General features: G+C 43.2%; 1 protein-coding gene across 2 annotated transcripts in view; it reads left to right on the plus strand.

Annotated features, from left to right (window-relative positions):
- The first annotated feature begins 442 nt into the window (after window positions 1–442).
- The window catches only part of shtn3 (shootin 3), a 34962-nt gene continuing 11171 nt past the window's right edge, over window positions 443–24233 (plus strand). For both annotated transcript variants that reach the window (XM_029442355.1, XM_029442356.1), the window contains exons 1-4: window positions 443–682; window positions 6107–6167; window positions 23251–23345; window positions 23779–23926. In XM_029442355.1, coding sequence (XP_029298215.1) covers window positions 611–682; window positions 6107–6167; window positions 23251–23345; window positions 23779–23926 — 376 coding nt within the window. In that variant the 5' untranslated portion in view covers window positions 443–610. The remainder of the gene's footprint in view (window positions 683–6106; window positions 6168–23250; window positions 23346–23778; window positions 23927–24233) is intronic.

Below are 24233 nucleotides of genomic sequence, written 5' to 3' on the forward strand. Positions count from 1 at the left end.
TACAATGACAACAGGCCAACATTAAACACACATTCATGGCTGTGTGCTGGGTCATTCATTATTTTCAACTGCTACAAAATTGAACTTGAATGCAACGATTGTCTCGCAGCTGACCGAATCTCCGCATGTCGGACTCTCCCATCAGCACTTCAACGCACCCTGGCTCCCTTAGTGGGGGGCCTCAAAGTGACTACGGTGAGATCATTATAATATTAGTGCTCAATTGAAGACGTGCAAGCTACATTTAATTCAAAACGAAGCAGACATAGTTCACAAATCCTTTGCAGAATGTATATCTAGCATCACATCTCGCTATTGACAAATGGTTTAGTCCTGCCTGCAGCACTGGGAGAGGAGGAAGAGGAAGGAGGAGGAGGAAGAGGAGGGAGGAGGGGTTCAGGGGAGCCAGATGATGCTGTCAGTGAAAGGAGGAGGAGGAGGATCCTGTCCGCCGGCAGCAGCAGCGCACCGAGCTCTCCATCCATGTGCTGAGAAGGGGAATGAACCCAGTCATGTGCTGCTAGAATAGACCTCTGTGTAGCTTCATTGTATTTATAATAACCGTGTCTGGTTAGAAAGGAAGGAATATTTCACCCTCTTTTCCCTGAAAATGCTTCCCTGCTCTTCATCCGCGCAGATGGAGGGATGCGAGGAGGAGAGCGACGCGCACATGCACACAGAGGTAAACCGATACAAAGCATACAGCAGCTCAAATGTTTGCTTCTTGTCATTTATTCTGCATGTTATCCGCTCAAAGTGTGTCCAAAAAGATCCGAGCGTGTCTCTCCGGCTCAGATGGGACATTTGGAAGGCTCATTTCATCCGGTATAATTCACCGGCCGGCTTCTCCTGGAGGTTATTGTAGACATCAAAGAGCCGGACCCCTCCCTAAATCTGTCGCTCTTCTCGCCATTTAAGAGGAGAGGAGAGATTCTTCATGAGATTTATAGATTGTGATGGTTTCACGGCGAAACTTCATGATTTCTAAATGGATTTGAGTCTTTTTTTAGAGATAAATGTGCTGAGTGTGAAGAGGCTGACGTTCTTATTATGGGCTGAATAGTCTGACTTCATTCCTTTAATACACAGAAGAAGCCTCGCAGGTTTAAACTGATATTTACATGAGTCCATCTCTTTGAAGCAAAACCTTCATTACTCCATCAGCTGCCTTTAATCTGCTGTTGGGTGGAGGTTGTTTTACCCTAAAGCCTCCAATATAAGGAATGATACAGTGGGAATTTAACCCACAACTCCTGGTGGTACTGCCTTGCTTTACCCACTTATCTACGCAAGGAATTGACCACACCACCCTTGTGGAGTCACAGCGCCTAGCCTATCGCTCCACCCTTTGACCTACAAGTATAAACCCCTAAACCTGCAGTAACAGTGCCTTGCTTCCTTCCTTGAGTCCAAAGGGAGCTGAACCCTCACAGTGTTATTCTCTCTCTGACCCACAGATAGAGAACAGAGCCAGCAACCCCTGCGTTGCTCCCCATTCAGTTTGTGACACATCCAACACATTAAGGTGTATACATGTATATAAATGTATTCCTCTAGTCATTCAGGTACTGGGAATTGAACCCTTGACCCTAGAAGTGTGTTAATGTCATTACCCTGCACAAAGATAAATGGACTCCAACCCTCTTAAAGTCAAATTATTATGTTAGCATTCAAAAACTACAACTCCCATACTGCATTTCAGGCTAGGCTAGGTATATGCGATCGTTTGTGTTCAATGCTAAACGAAATTGTCCTCTTAAAATGAATCTTGACCTTTGAGGAAATGCGTAACAATGTAATCTAAGAACAGAAGGTCCACTTACTGTCTTCCAGAGCTCTAGCTACATTTCATGGTCTTCATTCAGTGACAGGCTCAGATGTGTCATCACATGACCCCTGACCAGCACAGTCACTTGTTTTCACATGATCACACATGTGATGACACACCTGAGGGAAGACCGGGAGATGCAGTTGAAAGCTCATAAGTGGACTTTTGAGTTTTAAAATGTTTTTGTGACGTAAAATATTCATTGTTTTATTTGGGTTCGAATGAAAAGAAGCATCATATACTCATTTAATTTGGCTTATAGGGCTGAAACAATTAGTGTATTATTCACTATTAATTAATTAATCATTTAAGTACATTTTCTGGCAAAAAGTGTCCAATTCCAGATTCTCAATAGTGAAGTTTTGCTGCTTTTCTTTGTCTCATGTGAAAGTAAATTGAACGTCTGTCAGACAAAACACGCACGATGTCACCTTGTGCTTTGGGAAACTGTAACAGGCTTATTTCCTGAATGTTTTAGACAGCACATGAAGATAACCATTACTTGCAGAGCTAATGGACAGAACACCCAACAGGCTTTTTTAGGGAGACAGAAGAATAGACTTTGTGTCTGCCTGATGGAACAGAATCTGGATTAAAACAACGGTCTGTCCTGCCATGATGGAGGGCCGTCCCCAGCTGATGCTCAAATCAAAGAATGTCTCTGTTCCAACAGTGTTTAAATGCTCAGCTGATGTAAACACTCCCAACTAAAAAGAAGATGTAGCGCTGCTTCTAATGAAGCTGCTGCAAAACATGTAGAGCACATGAACGAGGAGCAGCAGAGCTAACCCAGTGTGAAGACGAACGTATAGCAAAGGTGCCACGTGTTACTGCTGACTACATGTTGACCTTTCTGCAGTAACTGGGGATTTATATGGTTTTTATTTAATAGAAAAAAGTGTAGTTGTGCATCCCCGTACTCGCTGAGCAGCACAGGGAATAGAACCGCGCACCCTGGCAGCGGCAGTGCCTCGCTGTCTGTCTGCCGGTGAACCCGCTGCCCGCAGTGTGCCCCTCAGGGAAATCTGAGCTGACAGTTTGTGAGACTGCAGGTAGAGCAGAGAGAAAGTGGGCCAAGTGCTTCCTGCAGCTGAAGGAGAGAGAGTCCTTTTTATCCTTTGTATCTGTGAATATCGGCTTTGACGCAGTTACACCCTGCAGACACTCAAAGTGTAACATCTCCATCCACATCAGGTCGAACACTCTTTAAATGTCATGATGCCTCTGAAACATCTGTCATTACTCCAACATTAGTCCACACTACACTGGGAGCGGATGAGGTTTGGTGGTTGTGTCGATGTGCCGACGTCTTTCAAAGAGATTAAATCAGATGTGCATCTAGTTTTAATTAAGGTCGTGGGTGATGATACATATGTCACAGGATGCATCCCAAGAAGGTCTCACATGGATCAAACACATTTACAGCTGGCAGTAACATGTGAACTGTAGCTGGATACCCGTAGCTGGAAAAGGAAAACACATGTTAATGCCAGGTGTGAATACACTGAGAGGATCAGGTATCAGTCAGGTGTAAGTGCAATCAGTACAACGAAAGCACAAAGGTCACCTGACTGCCTCTTCCTGCGAGCTTTGGTCAGCCTGGCAAGTATCTGATGCTCGTCCAAGAAAGCCAGCCTCGCCCAACTACCATGGAGGATCAATCGAGGCGTGTTGTAATACCAGGCAGGTTGAAATACACAGACCCCAGATCAGATGTCATTATCCAGAGAATGTATGCAAACCAAAGGTTAATACTTGTTAAGGGCTAAAACTAATGATGCATTCAGGTGCTCTATGTAAACTCATTAAGTCAAGAGTTTGCCACTGAAGTCAGCGTGTACGGTTTCAGTTATAAGTTGATAAAGAGGAGAAAGCGCATTTGTGTGGAGGCCAGGACTGTTGGGAGATGTTGTTTTTGCTCGAATTGTGACACATTTTGATTTAGAGGGAGTAAAAGTCGCACAAATATTGATAGGGCGGAGTCTCGTCGTCAGGAAGATTCAGCTCACCTGCACTGTCTGCCTGATTACACTGTACAAGCAGCTGTTTCTGTCAGGCAGGTGAGTGTGAGGGAGCACGAGAAAGCTCCTGAATGCAGATAGTTGAGGATACAATAAGCTTACTGGGAGACAGGCAGCAAATAACACGACCTGACCTCTGAGTATAAGAGGCTGGCACATGTGCTGCAGGGCTGATGAGCAAATGAGGCGTAGGTGGGGAGATGGGTGGGCAGGATCTGGAATAAAAGGGAAGTCTAAAGGCTTCTGGTGGACAGGTAACGACTGACACTGATGGGAAAGTGCAGATGTATCTGAAGAGAGAGACCAAGAGGCAAGATCACTCATGATACCATGACCAGTCTGCGTGATGCTCCAGAATAACTAGTTGTTCTTTCTTCTGGAGGTCGTCTGAACCCAAAGACTCTGTTCTTTGTTTGTTTGTAGTTACTTTCGCTCCACAGGAGGTCACTGAACGCTCCACGAGTTCCAATTACCATTTTTAATGAAGCGTGTGCAGAGAAGAGCAGCATTGCAGATACTCCACTATCGACTGCGTCCACTCAGAACTACATCGCTAAAGAAAAGAAGCAGTAACCTCAGTTCAGATGGACGATGAGTTGATTATTGTCTTGTTAACTTGAGATTAAAGGAAATAAGACGAAAGGAAATTCACCACAAAGTAATTTGGTTGAGCAGAAAGCTGAAGGTCAACGATGAACCTTCAGGGTCATCAGTGATTGGATGTTTCTTCCTGAAGTGCACCATGGGAAGCTTAGTTCACTTCTTTCCTTCCATGTTTATGTCCAGTGTAGACTTTTGATCCAATAACCAGATGTTTTCTATCATCTTTTGTCCCGATGATTCAACCAGGAGAGAAATGTTCGCTTGAGGAGTTGATATGGAAACATCTTTGTCGCATAAGTTCTGACGTAGCGAACATTTACCTTGTATTCCTGTTGGCGTCTTCGTTTCTGGACAGCATCAAACATGGTCAATACTAGTGACTACTTTGTGTCTTATAGATGGTTAGAGGACCGTGGCGACTTGTTTTGTTTCCAGTTCTCAACCTCTACTTGTTCTGTGTTTACTGGCGGGTTACAGCCATACGTAAAGCGTAGCTTACTCCGCCAAAATCTGATGAAACTGCGCTTTGTGGAGCAGAGTTTTTCCTCTCTAGTTGATGGAAACGCGCTTTAATTGATTGACAATTGAATGAAAACACAACTATTATCTATGAGAACACTAACTGTACTAAATCTGTGTCATTGATTATGATGAGACTAAATGAAGTTCAGGTCTTTAAGTGACCTTGATTTATTGTCCATAGTTTGATGCACTTTGTGTCTTTTCCACCCAGAATGAAGGAAAATGAAAACTACAGTTTGTCCTTGAGTGTGTGTGCAGATTTGCACTTGTTAACCGACAGCGACCAGAGTGTCACCCCTCCAACATCCAAACAGGACTTCTCCACAGCTGCTCATCCTAAATATAGCAGAACAAGGGAAAGGGATGTGAAAATGATGGTTATGTCAAGTCAGCAGAATGAGTCGGCTTGGTATCAGAAGTGAAGGCCAGGCAACATTTTGAGATGATGAAGGGCAGTGCAGCCTTCAGCAGGAGGTGGATCAGGCAAAAGGAGAACGTGGTGACACTTTCCTCGTCTCCTGAGACAGAAGTGTTGGCTGCTAAGATGTTCTTGCTCTCTGGAATATTTAAAGATTTCAGAGGGATAGACGGAGGATGCTTTCCATTAATATGTTTTAAAGGCACATTCAGAGCAGTTTATAAGTCTATAAATCTCTATAAATACAATATGTGGAGTGAATACGGGCATTATTTTCATTTATGAAAGCGTCCCTGGCGGAGCTAATAATATTCCAATAATATATATGTACACATTTTGCATGATGAGTACTTTTGTTCATAATAGTTATTTTTACTTGAGAATGAACAACTTATATTTGTAATGGAGTATTCTTATTCTGTGGTATTACTGACTTCTTCCACTTCTGTCCCTGGTACCAGAAAACCAAGTTTAAATGTTGACTAATGCATCCAGGTACCATTTAGTCTTTTTTAAATTGTAAATCTCAAGTGGTTTGGGATGAAACTGGTGCATTGTAGCAGCTCAGCGTGTGTGTGACTCAGTGTGTGACTCAGTGTGTGTGTGTGTGTGTGTGTGTCTGAGTAACTCTACTCTGTTGGTGTCAGTGACCTGTGTACTCAGTCTGTTGTGGAACACGATCTAACCAGTTGACCCTGCTGTCTGCTCCTGCAGTGCAGCAGACTGACGGAGGAGAGAGACGAGGCCGAGAGACAACTCAAACACATCAAGAGAGGTGAGTCCAGCTTCCAGCTTCATCACAAACACCAAGCACACTTCATCTTAACGTGTAGTCCAGAACAACATGTGTGTATTACAGATTGCCATTGGTAAATGGAAATGGAGCCACACAGTGGTGTAGCTCTTGGGATTTCAGTGTTGATAGGTTGGTTCTATATTATATATGTACTATATTAAGCACACGATGTGGTTAGTGATCTAGCTATCAGGACTAAACTTTCTATTGCATGTCTGTCCATCCTGGAAGATGGATCCTTCCTCTCGTTCTCTCCCAGACGATCCGACAGGTTGAAAACAAACGTCCTGGTCAGACAAACGCATTAGGAAGAAAAAGAGTGTAATGGTAACATTATGACCCAAACTGTTTGATGTTAACGTCAATCACAGCTGATTTCTTGTTTCAGCTTTGACTCTGACATGTACTTGTGTGCAAAGAGGGATTATTACTACGTTTGAAAAGTGAAGCCAAATGCCTTAAACCTGAATCCACTGGTTGCAAAAAAGAAAAGTCAGATTGTATAGAAGTCTATGAGAAAATGTTTCTACTTCTCACTTCATTCATTACCGCAGAAAAACATTTTCCTGCTGAGTTTATGTCTCAATACTGAGTTTTAAGTCTTTAAGTACGATGATGATGAAAACATTATTGTTCCAGTTAGAGTAAAATAGTCAATATATGCTTTAGGGCGGGGCTACCTTGTGATTGACAGTCGATCAAGATAGAGGCGCAGTAATGCGTATCCCTTCCCAGCTCCACCTTCTCGCCCAAATCTTCTTTTAAAAGGTTAAACTCAGTCTGTCAGACATCACGTAGCACCAACAATCAGACGGGTGACACCTTCCCTTCCTCCCTCTTCCTCCCCCTTCACATGTGTTCCCCTCACACATGACATCACTGACACCTCGTCCTCTGAGTGGGTGAGTTTAAGAGAGGAGGGGGAGGGTGTGCCTGTTACCTTGACGACGGTCAGGTGAGTTAGCCAACAGTCGGCCAGCTCTTGTGTTTTGGGGGAGATTACCTTTAAATGCTGTGAGGGAGGAGGCTGATAACGCTGCTGTCATGACTGTTCACACAGGTAGGAAAACACATTGTTTCTATTAATAATAATCAGATATCAATGCCGGGCTGTGTCGGAGGTTTGTGTGTTGGGTGAGCAGATCCCAACACACCAAAAGTGTTTGTGTGCAACATTTTATCTGAGAGGTTGATATGTCTGTCTGACTTCAATAATAAACATTTCTACTCTGCCTCTTCACGTTTTCCTTGAAAAATAACTCAAAATGTTGCTAAACACCCAGCTATAAATAGTTTCCCAGTCTTTGTGGTAGTTTCCATCATATTCCTCCTCAATCTGCATCACTTGTGACTTTGTGTTTGTCCTTGTTGGGCGAAGACAGTGAGCGGTTAACCTGAACTTGATCCACGTGTGCTCACAGCGGTCAGTCCTGCATGAAGCCCGATCACCCTATTAACGTAAGGGAGGTTTAGTGTTGGAGAGGAAACGAACGAAGCTCACAGCTGCAGGATATTTACTTGTATGGATAAATTAGTTTGTGTATCTTATTTAATCACTTTGTCATTATTGGATAATAATATCAGTTGAAAAGGTAATCGGAGAAGCAAGCAGCGTCCACCTGGACTTCACCTCGGTGTGACGTTTCACTTGCCTTTTACATCCTGGACATCAGGACAGAAGGTTTATAGATGCACGCTGGCTGAGGCTTGGAGAAACGTTTGGCTTCTTCTTGGGTTTAATTGTTCTTAAACCGTCTCTTCTCAGGTTTAACCTTTGCAAGGGAACGAAGGCTTGAAAGAACTTTGTGGAATAATACGTCATTTAGTGGAATAATGTAGCACTTCTTAATCTTTATACACTTAAGACTTAAGACTTATGTTTATATTAGACAATACTGATGTGGCGATTTACAGTGTGTCCACTGTCTCTGCTTATGAAGGAAGTATTCAGGGTGGTTCAATAAATATAGATATATTTATTAACTTCACATTCTGTAATGTGTGTTGTGCTTCTATGAAATGAAAGATTTCACTTGTAACTGGACCTGCAGTCCTCCGAGTCAGCAGAAACGCTGATCCTCCTTTACATGTTCCGGTCCCGTCATGTCATACGTTCGGTCTCTCATTCATTCACTCATTTATTTATCCTCTGCCGCTCCCCTGAGAACACAGCAGTCACTCTTGTCATGTTATTACCATGAATTATTGAAACCTCCTATCATGAATTATTCAGCAGCAGAAAATGGGGGAATGATGAGTGTGAGTGGGAGTGGGAGAGCGGGGGGGGGGGGGGGGGGGGTTATCTCTCCTGCCTGACTCTTCATCCATTGTGGTCCTTCAAAGGCCTCTTCTACCTGCGCCTCCGGGTGTGATGGCCACATCTCAGCCAGCAGGTTCTTCATTTCAGGCTCGTTTGAATCTCAAAGGCCAGACTGAGCGAGTGTAGCTGAGATGAACTGACTATAAACAGTGAAGACATGACCGGACCCGAGACTTCCTGTTACATAACACACATCTCGATAGCGGACGCTCATGATGGCGCTGCAATTGATTCCATAATGCAACAGAGGTTCGTCCTGAGTGAAATAACTCGACAAGTATTTGATGTTCTTCTATAAAATGTGGTTTAAACGTTCATCGTCCCCAGAGGATGAATCCTGAGGCCTTTGCTGACATTTTGTAAAGTGTTGCAAGCAGCTCAGAGCTTCCACTTGTCCAACATTTCACGTCGTTGTTGTTCGTCTATGTTAAAGTGTACACGGGCTCTTCCCCACAGCTATGGCTGCTTGTTCCTGAGCCGTGCTGAGATGATGTCTCACAGTTTGTAATTTATGTTTAAGCCGGAGCAGCGAGTCGTTCGTGAAGGAGCTGAGAGTCAAACATGCCTCACAGGGCGGGATTCTAATAAAGTCTCTGAGTTTCAAATCAGATGCAGAGAGAAAAGAGAAAGAGTGACTTAAAGACTGGAAAACAGATTTTATTTTATTTTATGAACATGCAATGTAAAGAAACCGACAGGGGAAATTAATAAAAACATTTTGCCTCAAAAACAAAAGACAGGAAATGAATCAAGATGATAAATCGACCTGAAAAAAATATGAGATCTAGAAAAGGCAGCTACAAAAATATTAGTGATTTCCCCGTATTGTTTGTTGCCCAGAGCGAAGCGACTACATGTTACAGAAGTACGGCATCTAATGCTACTGTAAGTGGACACGCCGCTGGAAGCTAACTGTGATAGCACTCGGCTTTACAGATATGATGCCTGCAGCGCTGTTAGCTCACAGCCTAGTTATTCAGTCTACTGTACGCCGATAACAGCCTGTGGCTGCACTTTCTCTGCATTCAAGTGCTTTCTGAATGACTGTAATTACACGCTGAGAGCACGTGAAGGAGCAACGAACTGGTGACATCCAACCAGAGTCTCCTTTCACCTGACAGTCAACATCCTTCTGGGTTCATAGACGGCGAGTCAGTGTTATTATAATTATAATTATTATGATAGAATTTGATACTGTTTATTAGCTCTCATGTTAATAATTATGTGTATTTCTTTTAGTTTTTATATTGTTCATATTTATAGTTGAAGCCCTGTGATATTAGGACTGCATGACTTAGGATTCTTCTCATCAATTAATCTGTTTTATTATCTTTTTAATTGATTTATTGTTTAGTCTGTAAAATAAGACTCATTTCCCAGAGCACAACAATTAGTCTTCAAATGTCTTTTTCTGTCAGACCAACGGTTCAAAACCAAAAGATATTCAATGTTTATTTTAATTTTAATTTATATAAATATGAAAAGAAATCCTGACATTTGAGAAGCTGGAACAAGGAAATGTTTGACATTTAATTTGGTTTAATCAATCATAAAACTTGTGCTGTAATTGGCTTGTTTTAACACTAATTTACATAACTTAAATTAATATTGAATATAATTTCTGCCTCTGTAGCACAAGCAAATTATTGTCTTTATAACTGACTTTTAATAAATCAAAGTACAGTTAAGAAAATCAACACATTTGACATTTTTGCTTGATAAATTACTTAAAATAATGAATTTGATATCAGGTTTCAGATTGATTAATTACATATTGGTTTCAAGATCATGTTCCATAACAGAAATAAATATTAAATATTATTAATCAGTGCTAACAGACTGATTGATCGACTGACGCATTCATTTTGGTTTTGACAATGAAAAGTGGAGCAAGTATTCTGTAACTGCTCTGCGTTTTTCCATCCAAAAACCCCTCAAATGCTCAACAACTCATATTTACGACAGTGAATCTCTCAAGTAGGAGCTTAAGAGAAGCTCTTGAAGGCAGGATTAGTTCATCTATTGTTCACAGCTTAGTTCAGTTAACGTCACAGCTTAAACACAACTGTCACACTGTAAATCCTTTTTTTTAGGGAGAAACGTGCCATTTTCCATCACTGATACCTCCCAAAGATGGGTTAGGGTTAGGGTTAGGGTTAGGAATGTTTCCACTCTTCAGCATTCACGTAGAAAAGGGTTTGGACGGGAAACGCTGAGCAGCGCTTGGCTCGTTACTAATTCCCTGTCCGTCTTTCTCTCGGTTTTAACACTGCGTTGGGATTTCACCACTACTGGTGGATGAACGTGCTTACCGTTGGCTAATCCTCCAAATCATCTGTTAATAATGTGCATCGTCACCAAAGAGGCTTTCCCGAGCTTCAGCTTAACTGCTGGAAAGCAAAAGCGGCGTTCTGTTTTTAGCCCGTCGGATCATTACAGGTTTTAAGGGCGCGTTATTTCTGTCATGAAGCCCCGAACTTAGAGGAGCTCCTGACCCAGGACGGTTTCTGACAGCAGGCCGGAGCTGCAGTACAAACTCTCAATGACACGAAGCTCATCACCTACAAAGGACTCAAAGGTTATGTTTTCAGATCCGATTGTTTGACGATTACAGAAAAACTACACGTCCAATTTTCATGAAACTTGAGGGCCAAAGAAAAACTACCTTTTGGAGCGGGTCGTAAACACAGGGTGTGGAAACACAATTACTTTTGTTACCAATGAAATGAAATGAATAGAGAAAATAAAGGCCGAACTGATGGATGTTGAAAATGATTGTTAGTTGCAGCTCTAAGTAAAGACTCCTGTCATCACAATATTGTTCATCTATCGCCTGATAATCCTTGTTTGGCCCTGATGAGCAGCGAGTGCAGGTCCGTCCCTCTGACGTTATCATCCTCCATGTTTGTCGCCATTTCTTCATACGTACGTAAGTTGACTTATGTACGCATGTCAACGTTAACGTTTGGTTTCACAACAGACACAAAGTCCAAAGAGACATCGTACGTCACTTTATACACAGTATACATGCATGAGTCCTTTATGTACAAATTAAATTAAACTGATAGAATAAAGAAAGAAACTGCTTCCAAAGTCCTGTGAAATAAAGAGAAGCAGCAGACATTTCACACTGCACATCATTAGCTAACAGACAATGCTCCAGTGTTCCCAGTACTGGCACCAGCTGTTGGTTTCTGTAGTAAAACAGTAGAATGAAAACAAAACTATAAATAGCAGACCCGCTCTCCTGATGACTGCGTCTGACCCACAGAGCTGCAGTTGAACCGCGGTGCAGCCGAGCAGAGGTCGATGTGCCGTGGCGTGTGGTTTAAAGCGACTGAATGGAGAGAGAGAGAGAGAGAGAGAGAGAGAGAGAGAGAGAGAGAGACAGAGAGAGAGAGAGAGAGACAGAGAGAGACAGAGAGAGAGAGAGAGAGAGAGAGAGAGAGAGAGACAGACAGAGAGAGACAGAGAGAGAGAGAGAGAGAGAGAGAGAGAGAGAGAGACAGACAGAGAGAGAGAGAGAGATTATACAAGAGAGAGAGAGAGATTTTTTGATTTTTGATTTTTCAAAAACACTTTATTTACATATTCTTAAAACAAACAGTTTACTCATAAAGTGTAAACGAAAAAATCATATTATATCAAAAAATATACATTTATAAATAACAACTCTATAAATATATAAAAATTATCCAATAAAAACCTGTGCAAAGTGTAAACATTCATTGTTCACAGTGCAGATAATATTTTTAAAACACCAACGTTCTTTAAAAGTGTCGAGATCCCCGGTATGTTTGTGAAACCTAAAATCGAGCCAGAGTCTTGCCCTGATATTACAGAGCCACACTGTCTTGGCCTCCTGCCCCTCTCTGTTCTCAACTCTGTTTTTCCTGCTTATATATATCGCCATTTTTGCCTCTCCCAAGAGGAAATTTAGGAGCTGCCACTTTTCTTTGTTGTCTTTTTTGTAGGCAACTCCCATGATAAAAACACTCTCGGTAAAAACTACGTTAAAAAGACTAAAAACCAATGTTAAAAGAGAGAAGAACTCTGTGAGTCTCTTACACTCAGTAAAAACATGGAATACAGTCTCACGTAAATTGCAGAAAGGGCATTTGTTAAAAACAGCGGGATTAATAACGGCGATAAAAGCGTTACAAGCGACGGCACCATGTAAAATCCTCCACTGGAGGTCGGCTGTCCGCTTTTTGAGGGGAGGTTTGTAAAAAGACCCCCACTGTGGGCTTGGTCCACTTCCTGAACCCAGTCTGTTGCTCCACACAGTGGAGGGTCTGCTGCACAGGCCTTTCTTGTGGATGCTTTTGACACAGTTCATATATAGAGTCTTTTTGTCGGCTCTGTGCAGCGTCAGTCCTGCCGGGTTAATGACCTTGAGCAGGGGACCGGTCAGTTCTCCCAGCCCTGGGCTCAGGTTGATCTCTGGAAAAGGGTCTGCTGGGTCTGGAGAAGCCTTCCCGTCACTGTAGTCTTTTATTATCCTCTTTTCCTTCCCCGATAGCCTCTGGCTCCACAGCTCCAGAATCCTCTCAGCCACTCGAACGGAGGTCAGACCCAGCAGCAAGCCCAGGGCTCGGGCATCACTCAGCGCCGGCCCCACTGCATCCACCAGTTGCTGCAGGCACAGGGTTCTGGACCTGCAGAGCGCCACCATCAGGCTGGGTGTGCTGCTGCTGCTGACGTCCAGCCTGGCTCTGTAAATCAAAGGCTCCTTCAACAACCAGTGCAGAGAGTCCGACATTGGACACCTTTTATGATTAAAAAGGGCCCAAGACTTAAAAACACCCTGATAAAATGGAGGCAGCCCATTTAACTTTAAAAATTTAGAATCAGTTAAAAACAGAGCAGCATCCAGCCCCAGGTTATTTACACGTCTGAGAATGCAGCTGGTCACATCTCTCCACACCAAATCAGCCGGGCCGGTAAGATATTTTTGTACAAACTGAAGTCTAAAAGTGGCTGTTCGGCTGGCCAGTCTGACAAGGCCCTGTCCCCCCTCCTCTCTGGATAAAAACAGCACCCCCTGTGGCACCCAGTGTAGACCATCCCAAAAACAATCTACCATTTCTTTCTGCAGTTTTGCTAAAAGGCCAGAGGGAGGGTCTACACAGGTCAGACGGTGCCACAATTGGGATGCTACAAGGTTGTTTAAAACCAAAACCCTACCTTTAAAAGACATCTGAGGGAGCAGCCACTTCCACTTGGAAAGCTTTCCCTGAATCTTTTCTGTGACGTTCTCCCAGTTCTTCTGGACAATAATTTCTTTTCCTAAAAACACGCCGAGATATTTCAGGCCGTCAGTTCTCCAGGTGAGGCTCTGGGGAAGAACTGGGAGACCGCCACGCCACTCCCCGACAGCGAGGGCCTCACTTTTCTTCCAATTTACCTTCGCCGCCGATGTTACACTAAAACTATCTACTATATCTGTTAAAATGTCCGCATCTCTCTGGCTTTTAATAAAAACAATAATATCATCTGCGTATGCGGATAAAACAAATCTGCTATTAAAACCAGGTAAAACCAGACCTTGTAGGTTGGAGCGTATTTTGCAGAGGAGAGGTTCCAGGGAGAGCGCATAGAGCATCCCTGACAGAGCACAGCCCTGCCGGACCCCTCTACACACTCTAAAAGGAGCACACAGAGTACCATTAAACTTCAGCACACTCTCAACTTCACTGTACAACACCTTGATCTTGCCTATGAAACCAGCGCTGAACCCAAACTTCTCCATTACTTTCCAGAGGAAGTTGTGTTCAACGCGGTCAAAAGCCTTTTCCTGGTCTAGAGAAATCAGACCAGTATCAAAGCCCAATGAGCTGGAGACCTCCAAAACATCTCGAATTAGGTAGACATTGTCTACCATGGACCTGCCGGGCACACAGTAGGTCTGGTCCCGGTGGATGACCTGCTCCATAGCCCCCCCCAGCCTGGTGGCCAGAGCCTTGGACAGAAGCTTGTAATCCACACACAGCAAAGACACAGGGCGCCAGTTTCCGATGTCCTGCAGGTTTCCTTTCTTGGGCAGGAGCGTTATCACGGCCCTGCGGCAGGACATCGGCATGGAACCAGAGGCCAGACTCTTGTTAAAAACATCTAAAAGATCTGTTGCTAAAATGTCCCAATATGCTTTAAAAAACTCAACAGTGAGGCCGTCGATGCCGGGAGCCCGCCGTCCTTGCATTTTTTGCAGAGCAGCCTGTAGCTCCCGTGTGGTCAACGGCCCCTCCAGCTGTGAGTTGGTTTGCTCTGCTACCTGAGGTAGTCCCCCTAAAAACCCCTCTAAAAACGTTTCCTCCTCCTCGTACTCACTCGAGTATAGGGAGGAATAAAAACTCACAGCTCGTGTTCTGATCTGGCTTGGTTCCGTTATCTCTTGCCCTGTGACTGAGAGCAGTGAGTGGATTACCCTCTTCTGTCCGTTCTTCTTCTCCAGGCCGAAGAAGAAACTGGATGGAGCATCCATTTCCGTGGCGTTTTGGAACCGGGACCGGACCAGTGCGCCCTGGACTTTAACGTCTAGCAGGTCGGCTAATGCCATTTTTTTTACTTTGAGGATTTCAATATATCCTCGATCTCCTGTGGACTCACTTATTTGTTCTAGTTCCACTATATCACCCTCCAGGTCTTTCATAGATCTGGTGATGTCATGTGTGACATTGAGGGTGTGCTGCTGACAAAGCATTTTAATTTCAGTCTTACCATGGTCCCACCACTGCCTAAGACTGTTAAAATCACTCTTCCTCTGCCTAAAAACACTCCAGAAATAAATAAAAGCTTCTCTAAAATTTGTTTAAACTGAGTTAAAGTGCCAGTATGCGCTTCTTGACAACACATTTCTAATAAAAACATTACATAAAAGCAAAGAGTGATCTGTAAAACCAACAGGTATAATATTACACATTTTAAAAATGTTAAAATGATGTTTAAAACAATAAATACGATCTAACCTGGCAGAGGAAATCCTACTTCCTCTGCAATGGGACCATGTGTATTGTTTAGCCTCTGCGTTCATCCTCCTCCATACATCCACCAGACCATGAGAGTGGACCAGCTGCCTCAGAACATGCTGGGACGCTGGATGCGGCTCTGCGTGGTTTCGATCTAAAAAAACATTTTCTGTACAGTTAAAATCCCCCCCCAAGAATAAAAAATCCTCCGAGGCACAGCTATTTAAAACATCATTAATTTTTTGTAAAAACAACTTCCTCTCTGCACCGATTGTTGGGGCATACACATTTATAAAAACAGCATTAAAAAGGTCAAACCGGGCTTTTACTAAAAGCAACCTCCCCTCGATAAAATGCTCGACCTCCAGTGAGACTGGAGTAAAAGATTTGGAGAAGAGGAAGCCCACTCCTCCACTAAGAGATGTGTTGTGGCTTAAAATGACTTCCCCTTCCCACTCCCTCCTCCAGTCTATCTCGTTAGAGCCGTCGCTGTGCGTCTCCTGTAAAAATAAGACATCAATGTGTTTTAATTTTGCAGTTTCATAAATTTGTGTCCTTTTTTTAAAAACTCTGGCTCCGTTCACATTTAAAACACCCACTTTGAAAGTATCCATGGCTGAGATGTTAAAATAAGAAAAAATAAAAACAAATAAATTAATTAAGACCCCCATCATCACTATTTATTTGTTTTTTTACTTTAAGCACAAGTTTTACCTCTTCTACTCCTACTTCACTCACCTCCTCTCTCTTTTGCTACCTCACTTACCTCCTTTAAATCTTCTACTCTCATCTCTCCAACCTCCTCTGTACCACCTACCTCTTCCACACCACCCATCTCCTCTACACCACCTATCTCCTCTACCTCTTCTCCTCCCATACCACCTGACACCCCCTGCACTTCCTCTCCCTGTTTTTTTGGGTTTTTTTTCCATTTTTTTCCACCACACCAAGTGAATTAACACCACCTATCCCGTGTACAAAGCTGGACACAGCAGCTGCGCGTCCTGGCGCGGCGCGTGGAGCGGCCACCGGCCGCCCCAGCGGAGAGCCCTCCTCCGAAGCTGCGGCTTCTCCCGGCGAAGAGCCCCCCGCCGGGGGAGCGGCAGCCGCTCCTCCAGGATCAGGCGGAGCTGGACCCCCGCGCTTCGGACAGGCTCTCGCGGTGTGTCCCTCCTCCCCGCAACCAAAACATTTCATAACCGATGAAGTTGCAAATAACACGTATTCATAATCATCTACCTTAACGTGGAAGCGGAGGTTGAGCGCCGCATCTCGGTTATTCAGTATCATATAGAGCTGTCTTCGGTGAGACACTACGTGCTTCAGCAACTGAGACTTACATCCAGACAGAATCTTTTTTACCGGGGAAACAACTTTCCCGTGTCTGGATAGTTCTCTGCTGAGAAACTCATCGGTTATGAACGGAGGGACATTAGATATTACCACTTTGGTTGCGGGCAGAGTGAGTGGCATCACCTGCACAAACACTCCGCTCACCGTAATACCTGTCTCGATGACGCGGTGCACCCGCTCCACCTGGTCCAGGAAGATGACAACAGCCCCGTTCATCCGCACCAGAGACTTCACACTGCCATGTCCGACCTTGTCTCCCACAGCTAACCCGATCTCCTCAACGCTACACGGGAAGCCGGCTGATATTTTGATCCCGTGCTTCCTCGTTAGCTTGGTATAGTCTCCATTTGCCATGACGTCAGACGCCGGCCGGCAGAACACCGGCAGGAGAAAAACACCCAAGAGCGCCCCGACTATCCACCCAAACGCACCAAAAAGTAAACTAAATCAAACTGTCACCAATGAACTAAGTTAAATCAAAACCCATTATTAAATAAAGTAAGAAAAAGAAAGTATCGAATTAGCACCTGCTCAGCGTCTCACTCACACAACCAAACTCCCAGCATGCACCGAGAGAGAGAGAGAGAGAGAGAGACAGAGAGAGAGAGAGAGAGACAGAGAGAGAGAGAGAGAGACAGAGAGAGAGAGAGACAGAGAGAGAGACAGACAGAGAGAGAGACAGAGAGAGAGAGAGACAGAGAGAGACAGAGAGAGAGATGAGGGTTTCAAAGAGTCTCTGGCTGGGGAGGATATCACACCACCAGAGTCCGTCCACAAGCATTAAACATTGAAGGAGGGATTAAGAATAGATCCAGAAGCCTTCCCCGTCCTCCTCCTCTCTCAGAACATCCTCACGTTTCACCTCGCTGGCACCGGGCTGACAGATAAACGTTATCACAGGGTTCAAAGGTCACTTGGTTAAATGTCTAATTCAGTTAAACGGTTCCCTGTTGCCCTTTAGTATTAATATCGTCTTTAAATCGAAATAGGATCTGTCAGTCAGCGCTGTCCGCCTCCTTTAAATGTTACATGAGATGATCTTGTGGAAGAAACATATTTATTTCCATATGAAGCCCTTAAATGTAAAAGTTGAGCTCCGGTGTCTAACGCAGGGGTGTGATGTGTCCAAAGAAATCCAGGTACGGTGAGAACAGTCAGAATGTCAGGACACAGGTTGATGTGTAAAGCAGTTTCTGGGCTCGTGCTTTTGGTGCAGCAAGAGATTGAACATTATGTCATTTCTTTTGCAGAATAAATACCCAAAAGTCACTCAGAAGCTTAATTATTGCTGTGAAATATAATGGCATCAAACTATTTGCACATGGGCACCAGGTAACACTGTCTGTTGCTGTTGTGGGACAGAGAGTTTGTTTGTGTGAGATCCGTTAGCGATCCTGAGAGGTCTGAAATGTTTATATAATGTCCAGCTGGCATAATTCTGCCCCTCGGCTCGTCACATCTCTCTGCTTCACTCTCTGGGCGATGGCGTGCAGACATAGATCCAAGAATGTGTTCCACATGTCTTCAGATCATAGTTCAATACAAACGTGTTTCATAACACTTCTAGTCAAATCTCCAAGCTGTAAGATGGAATATAAACATGTGTCTCAGTCATGTCACAGACTGTGGAGGGTTTCGAGTCAAAGGTGGCGCCCAATCTCCTCGGGGAGCAATTCCTTGTTCTTCCTCTGCTCCTCGGCTTTCTCTAACTGGACTCTGCTTTCTGTTTATCGGCCACAAAGCAGAGGATGTTCAAAGACATCTGTGCAGGTCCTGAGTACGTATCAGGTGACCTCTTGAAGATGGTTCTGATGTAACACATCGAGAGGACTTAGTTTGTTTGTCTGTCAGCACGAGTGCAGAACAACTATCGGCACACCTTTCATGGAACTTGGTGGAAGCGTTCAGCACGTTCCAAGGAGGAACCCGAATCACGGGGCGGAAACAATCATTCTTTTTCACTTTCGTTAACCATGCGAGATGGGACATTTGGCCTCAGAGAGAGGTCTGCACATTCAGAAGCTTCTGAAGTCCACTGTCTTTAAAATCAAATCAATATGTGAGCAGACTGCTGCTGGAGAACACTCAGTGTGTGTGTGTGTGTGTGTGTGTGTGTGTGTGTGTGTGTGTGTGTGTGTGTGTGTGTGTGTGTGTGTGTGTGTGTGTGTGTGGGGTGTGTGTGTGTCATCCAGGCTACCTCCCCAGAGCAGCATTAGTCATGTAGCCTGCGAGGAGACACCCTTCAGCTGAGATCCTGTGAGTTAAGAATCAGGGTGAACTGTCCCTGAAGGCATCACTGACATGAATACAGGTTGTGGTTGTGATGATGGTCGTCGCAGTGACGTTCCTATTTGTATTGTTTTTTCCCTTTTTTATACTAGTTTGATCATTTTTGCAGAATTGTATCAGTTTTACTATAATCCCTCCTTGAAGATGTTACTGTCCCTCTTCTCCCCCCTCAGAATATAAAAGCCATCTTTCAGGGAGGATTGATCGATCAGGGCTTCAGCCTCGTCTGTATGAAACGTGAGCGTGTGCTGAGGCAGACAGGAGGGTTTCAGTTACAGCAGCCTAACGAGCGCTCTGCAGCCCGTCATTAACTGCTGAATTGATGTTTGTGACATGCAGCTCTGAGCCAGTGTTCGCTAATGAAGCTCTGCACGCTGACTGTGGAGCAGCGTGCTGAGTTTGACCTCCATCAACATATGACGCTCATGTTTTAATGTTTAAATGATTCTGTTTATTTTACAGATGGAACACTAACACCGTTTCATATGATCCAGAGCCTCCGTTAATGTGATGAAATCCTGTAACGCTCATGTTGTATTTATAGTACAGACTTGATGTCTGAGTTTGGATGTTTGTGTCTTTACCTTCTTACTGTAGCTACATACATGCATTACCACACTGAGAACGACTTTGATGAAACAGTCTCAGAATGTTTCTTCAGCACGACATTGTGCAGAAAAGTCCCTGAAAAGTTTGTTTACATAAACAAAACTGCATTGTCAATAATGTTGCTTTACAGCGTGCTTTTTAAACTGTCAGAGCTTAAAAAGTGGCTTTACACCAGAGTTTTTTTCTTCAATGAAGTACAAACAAAGTATTCCAGTTGAATCATTGACTCCACAAACTGCAGTGTTGGCAATAGAAACATCATATTAAGAGAGAGAGAGAGATAGAGAGAGAGATAAGAGAGAGAGAGATAGAGAGAGAGATAGGTTAGAGAGAGAGAGGAGGAGGGGGTTAGTAAGAAGAGAGAGGTTATACCATACTAGAGATAGAGATCTAAATCTATGCTAGTGTTTCGCCCCGCGCTCCGACGCTCTGTTCCCCCCGCTCTACTAGTTTCGCCAGCTCCTATGCTCGCGCGCTCTCTCTCTCTCTCTTTTACTCCCCTCGCTCTATCGCCCACCCTCTCGCTTTTCTACCCCCAGCGTCGTTCTCCCTCTCTCTCCTCGCTCGCTTATTATCCCTCTCCATCTCGCCTCGGGCTCCAGCGCGCCCCCGCTCTGTTCTCCCCTCTCTCGCCCCTCTCTTCTTTTCGACGAGAGAGCTTCCCTCTCTCCAGACTCTGCGAAGAGAGTCGCGTTTCTCCCGAGCTGCGAGACTCCTCATGTTAGACAAGACAGAGAGGAGAGAGAGAATGAGAGGGCGAGAGCGAGAGCTCTATCATGAAAGAGGATTCGAGAAGAGAGAGAGGAGATTATATTTGAGACAAGAGAAGAGAGATAGGGAGATAGAGACGATAGATATATAGATGTATGGAGAGAGGGAGAGAGGTTAGAACTAGATAGGAGAAGAGAGAGCGAGAGATATCTTTCTTCCCCCCCTCTACTAGATATAGAGAGAGAGCTTTCTCTCGATCGAGCTTATCTCTAATTGCTCGAGAGATCTGTTGACATGAGAGAGAGAGATACGAGAGAGAGAAGGAGATAAAGATATCGAGAAGATGAGAGAGAGATAGAGAGAGAGTTTTTAACTAAGATCGTGAGAGTTATATTATAAGATGAGAGCGGAGAGATCTAGAGATAGTTTCTATAACGAGATAGAGATATGACCGAGGAGAGAGCGATTGAGAGAGAGTTAGACGAGAGAGAGGATTAGAGAGGTTAGACGAGAGAGAGATAGCGAGAAGAGAGAGAGCGGTTAGACGAGAAAGAGAGAGAGACAGAGAGAGACGAGAAGAGAGAGCAGAGAGAGAGAGAGAGAGGTTAGACAAGAGAGAGAGAGAGAGAGATGAGGGTTACAAACTGCAGTGTTGGCAATAGAAAAATCAGTATTTATTTATGCTTTGCTTTCAGACTTTACAGACAACAGTTGGCAGTGCAGACGAGTTGGATGACGTGCAGTTGAGTCATGGATGTTGCAGTTACATGTTCTGCATCTTAGATCATCAAACCGTGAGGTCACACTCCTGAAGTCCTCTGTGTGATGTCACAAGAGGTGTCAGCTTTGCAGCAGATTATATTTCCAAAGCGAGGACTCCCTATATATCATTCCTGATGTCTGCTCTCTAAACACACTATGCAATAAACATGTTGTGTGCATGTTTGTGTTTAATTTCTCTTTAAAATGTCGACAGCTCTCTCTACGATAATACTTCTGTTTCATAAATTAAAGTTATGCCCACTCGCCGGCCCACCTGCTGCAGTTGATGAAGATCACAGCTCATCCAGCTCTGAACATCAGCACTGGATGCAAATCACTGCTGCAAACCAGCAAAACGACATTTATGCGAGCAGTTTGAGAGTCTGTCTGGCAGCGGTTGAGGGCAGGAACGTGTGTGTGGGGGCAGTTTAATCTGATTTGGGGCTCGTACATCGACCAGGAAGCAGTCTTGTAATAGATCAGAGACGTGAGCAGAAGCTTCCTGCTGGTGTAACACAATCCAGCCAGTGCAGGTCACCACAACCAAACTGAAACCATCAATGAAGACGTGTCATGTTTCAGTTCTTCATTGTGTTTATATCAGTGCTTGTGCTCATACAGTTTGGTATTTAGAGTGCAAACTGTAAAATAAGACCAACCAGACAGTTGTTTTGTGGAAACATGGGATGCACAACAAGTAATCCATGTCGCATGGAGGCTCATTATAATAGCATCCCCAATCTGACCTTCCAATCAGAGCAGACTTTGTCTGCAGGGGCGTTAAGGGTGAATACAGCTATATTATGATACAGTGTGAGAAACATAATGTGTTTCATTAAAGCATAAAAACCTGTTCTAGTAGAAATCCAAAAGAGCATAATGTGTCCCCTTTAAGATTATCCGCCAGAGTTCAGACTAATTACACATTGCATGCGGAAAGTAAACAGATGAGTGGATCTTTATTTTGCACGGTGGCAAAGCGACTTCATCACATCCATAGTCTTCCAAAGCCTCCATATCTGGGTCATTTTAAAATAACTGAGGACGAGCTGAGCGCTGGTGACATGTTGGACAGCTGCAGGCATCTCACAGCCTCAGGATCACTTTGGTTTATCTGTTAGTGTTTGTTCTACACTGAAACACAGACGAAGAAAAACATCGTGGTTCTGAGTAAATCTCAGTTTAGAGGAACTCACTCTTTGTTTTTCCAACATGGGAAGTTCAGTTTACACTGAATGCTCATGTCATTTCCATAACAACTGTGTAAACTGAACTTCCCATGTTGGAAAAACAAAGAGTGAGTTAGAGGCAGACTGCTGCTCTGTTCATTTCCTTCATGTTAAATATTTTAAAGTCCCTACCAGGAACATACATTCATTTACAATTGATGAATATGAAAGGATGAGCACTCGCACATTGTCTTCCTTCACTTCCTCTTATTACTGTAAATGAAAAGGCAGCAGTTTGCTCAGAAGTCTCAGGCTCTGACTTCCTGTGTCCTCCAGATGTTTCATATCAATGAACTATTGATTGTTGCATCTTTGATGAATAGATGTGTTCAGTGTCCGGGATACCTTCGACTGTGTTTGCTTTTTGAAAAGTATTTTCTCAAATGTTTGCTCATATGGTCCTATTTTACAGATTTAAGTTCCTATTTTATATATATATATATATATATATATATATATATATATATATATATATATATATATATATATATATCAATATTTGTATTTATAAATATAAAAATGTGTATTTATAAATATTTGTATTTATAAATATAAACATTTTAATATTTATATATATATATAAAAGGAATGTACACATATGTTTTTAGGAATACACACTTATTAAAATATTAACTGCATGTTTTTTTCTTTTGTCATGATACAATTAACACATGAAATCCAAATGCTCTGTGCTAAGATATCTAATAGAGTACAAAGTGTAACCCTAAACCTCTGTGTGTGTGTGTGCGTGTGTGTGTGTGTGTGTGTGTATGTGTGTGTGTGTGTGTGTGTATGTGGGTGTGTGTGTTTCCTCCCCACAGTGTCTCAGATGGTGATTGAGGAGGTGAGCGTTCTGCAGACTCAGCTGGAGATCGAGAAGTCGTGCCGGGAGAATGCAGAGGCCCTGGCCACAAAGGTCAGTCACACACACACACACACACACACACACACACACACACACACACACACACACACACACACACACACAATAATCAATACTATAAGATTAGCATTATTTGGGGTCCAGCTGGCATTAGCAGGAGAATATAGTGAACAGCTGAGTCAGGATGACTCTGCATTGAGACAAAAGAAACTGTGCTTATATTAAAATGTAATAATGTTCAGATGTAGATAAAACTGTTAAAATGCTGTTGTTAAAATATATAAAACATTATATTTGTAACATCATCAATAAATATGAAATGTATGACATTTTATTCTATGAACTCTTTAATATGCAAATAATTTTATTTCCATTGTGCTGTTTTTTAAAGGAGAAGAATACTTTACTTTACTTTACTGTAGTTTTTATTTTATTTGCATTGACCCCTGTGAACTTTGACCTCCAGCTGAACTGTGAGAACAGGAAGTTGAAGTATCTGAGCCTGACGTCGCTTCCCAGTATCTCAGACTGCATCCCACTGGAGGCTGAGGCTGAGGCTGACACTGCAGATGCAAGCCCTGACACCTTCACACAGTACCAACAACAGGTTAAAGGTACAATACGTAGAATTATATTCAACAACAGATTAAAGGTACAATACGTAGAATTATATTCAACAACAGATTAAAGGTACAACACGTAGAATTATATTCAACAACAGATTAAAGGTACAATACGTAGAATTATATTCAACAACAGGTTAAAGGTACAATACGTAGAATTATATTCAACAACAGATTAAAGGTACAACACGTAGAATTATATTCAACAACAGATTAAAGGTACAACACGTAGAATTATATTCAACAACAGGTTAAAGGTACAATACGTAGAATTATATTCAACAACAGGTTAAAGGTA

This window comes from Cottoperca gobio, chromosome 10, assembly GCF_900634415.1.
Source record: "Cottoperca gobio chromosome 10, fCotGob3.1, whole genome shotgun sequence".
Classification (NCBI taxonomy): domain Eukaryota; kingdom Metazoa; phylum Chordata; class Actinopteri; order Perciformes; family Bovichtidae; genus Cottoperca; species Cottoperca gobio.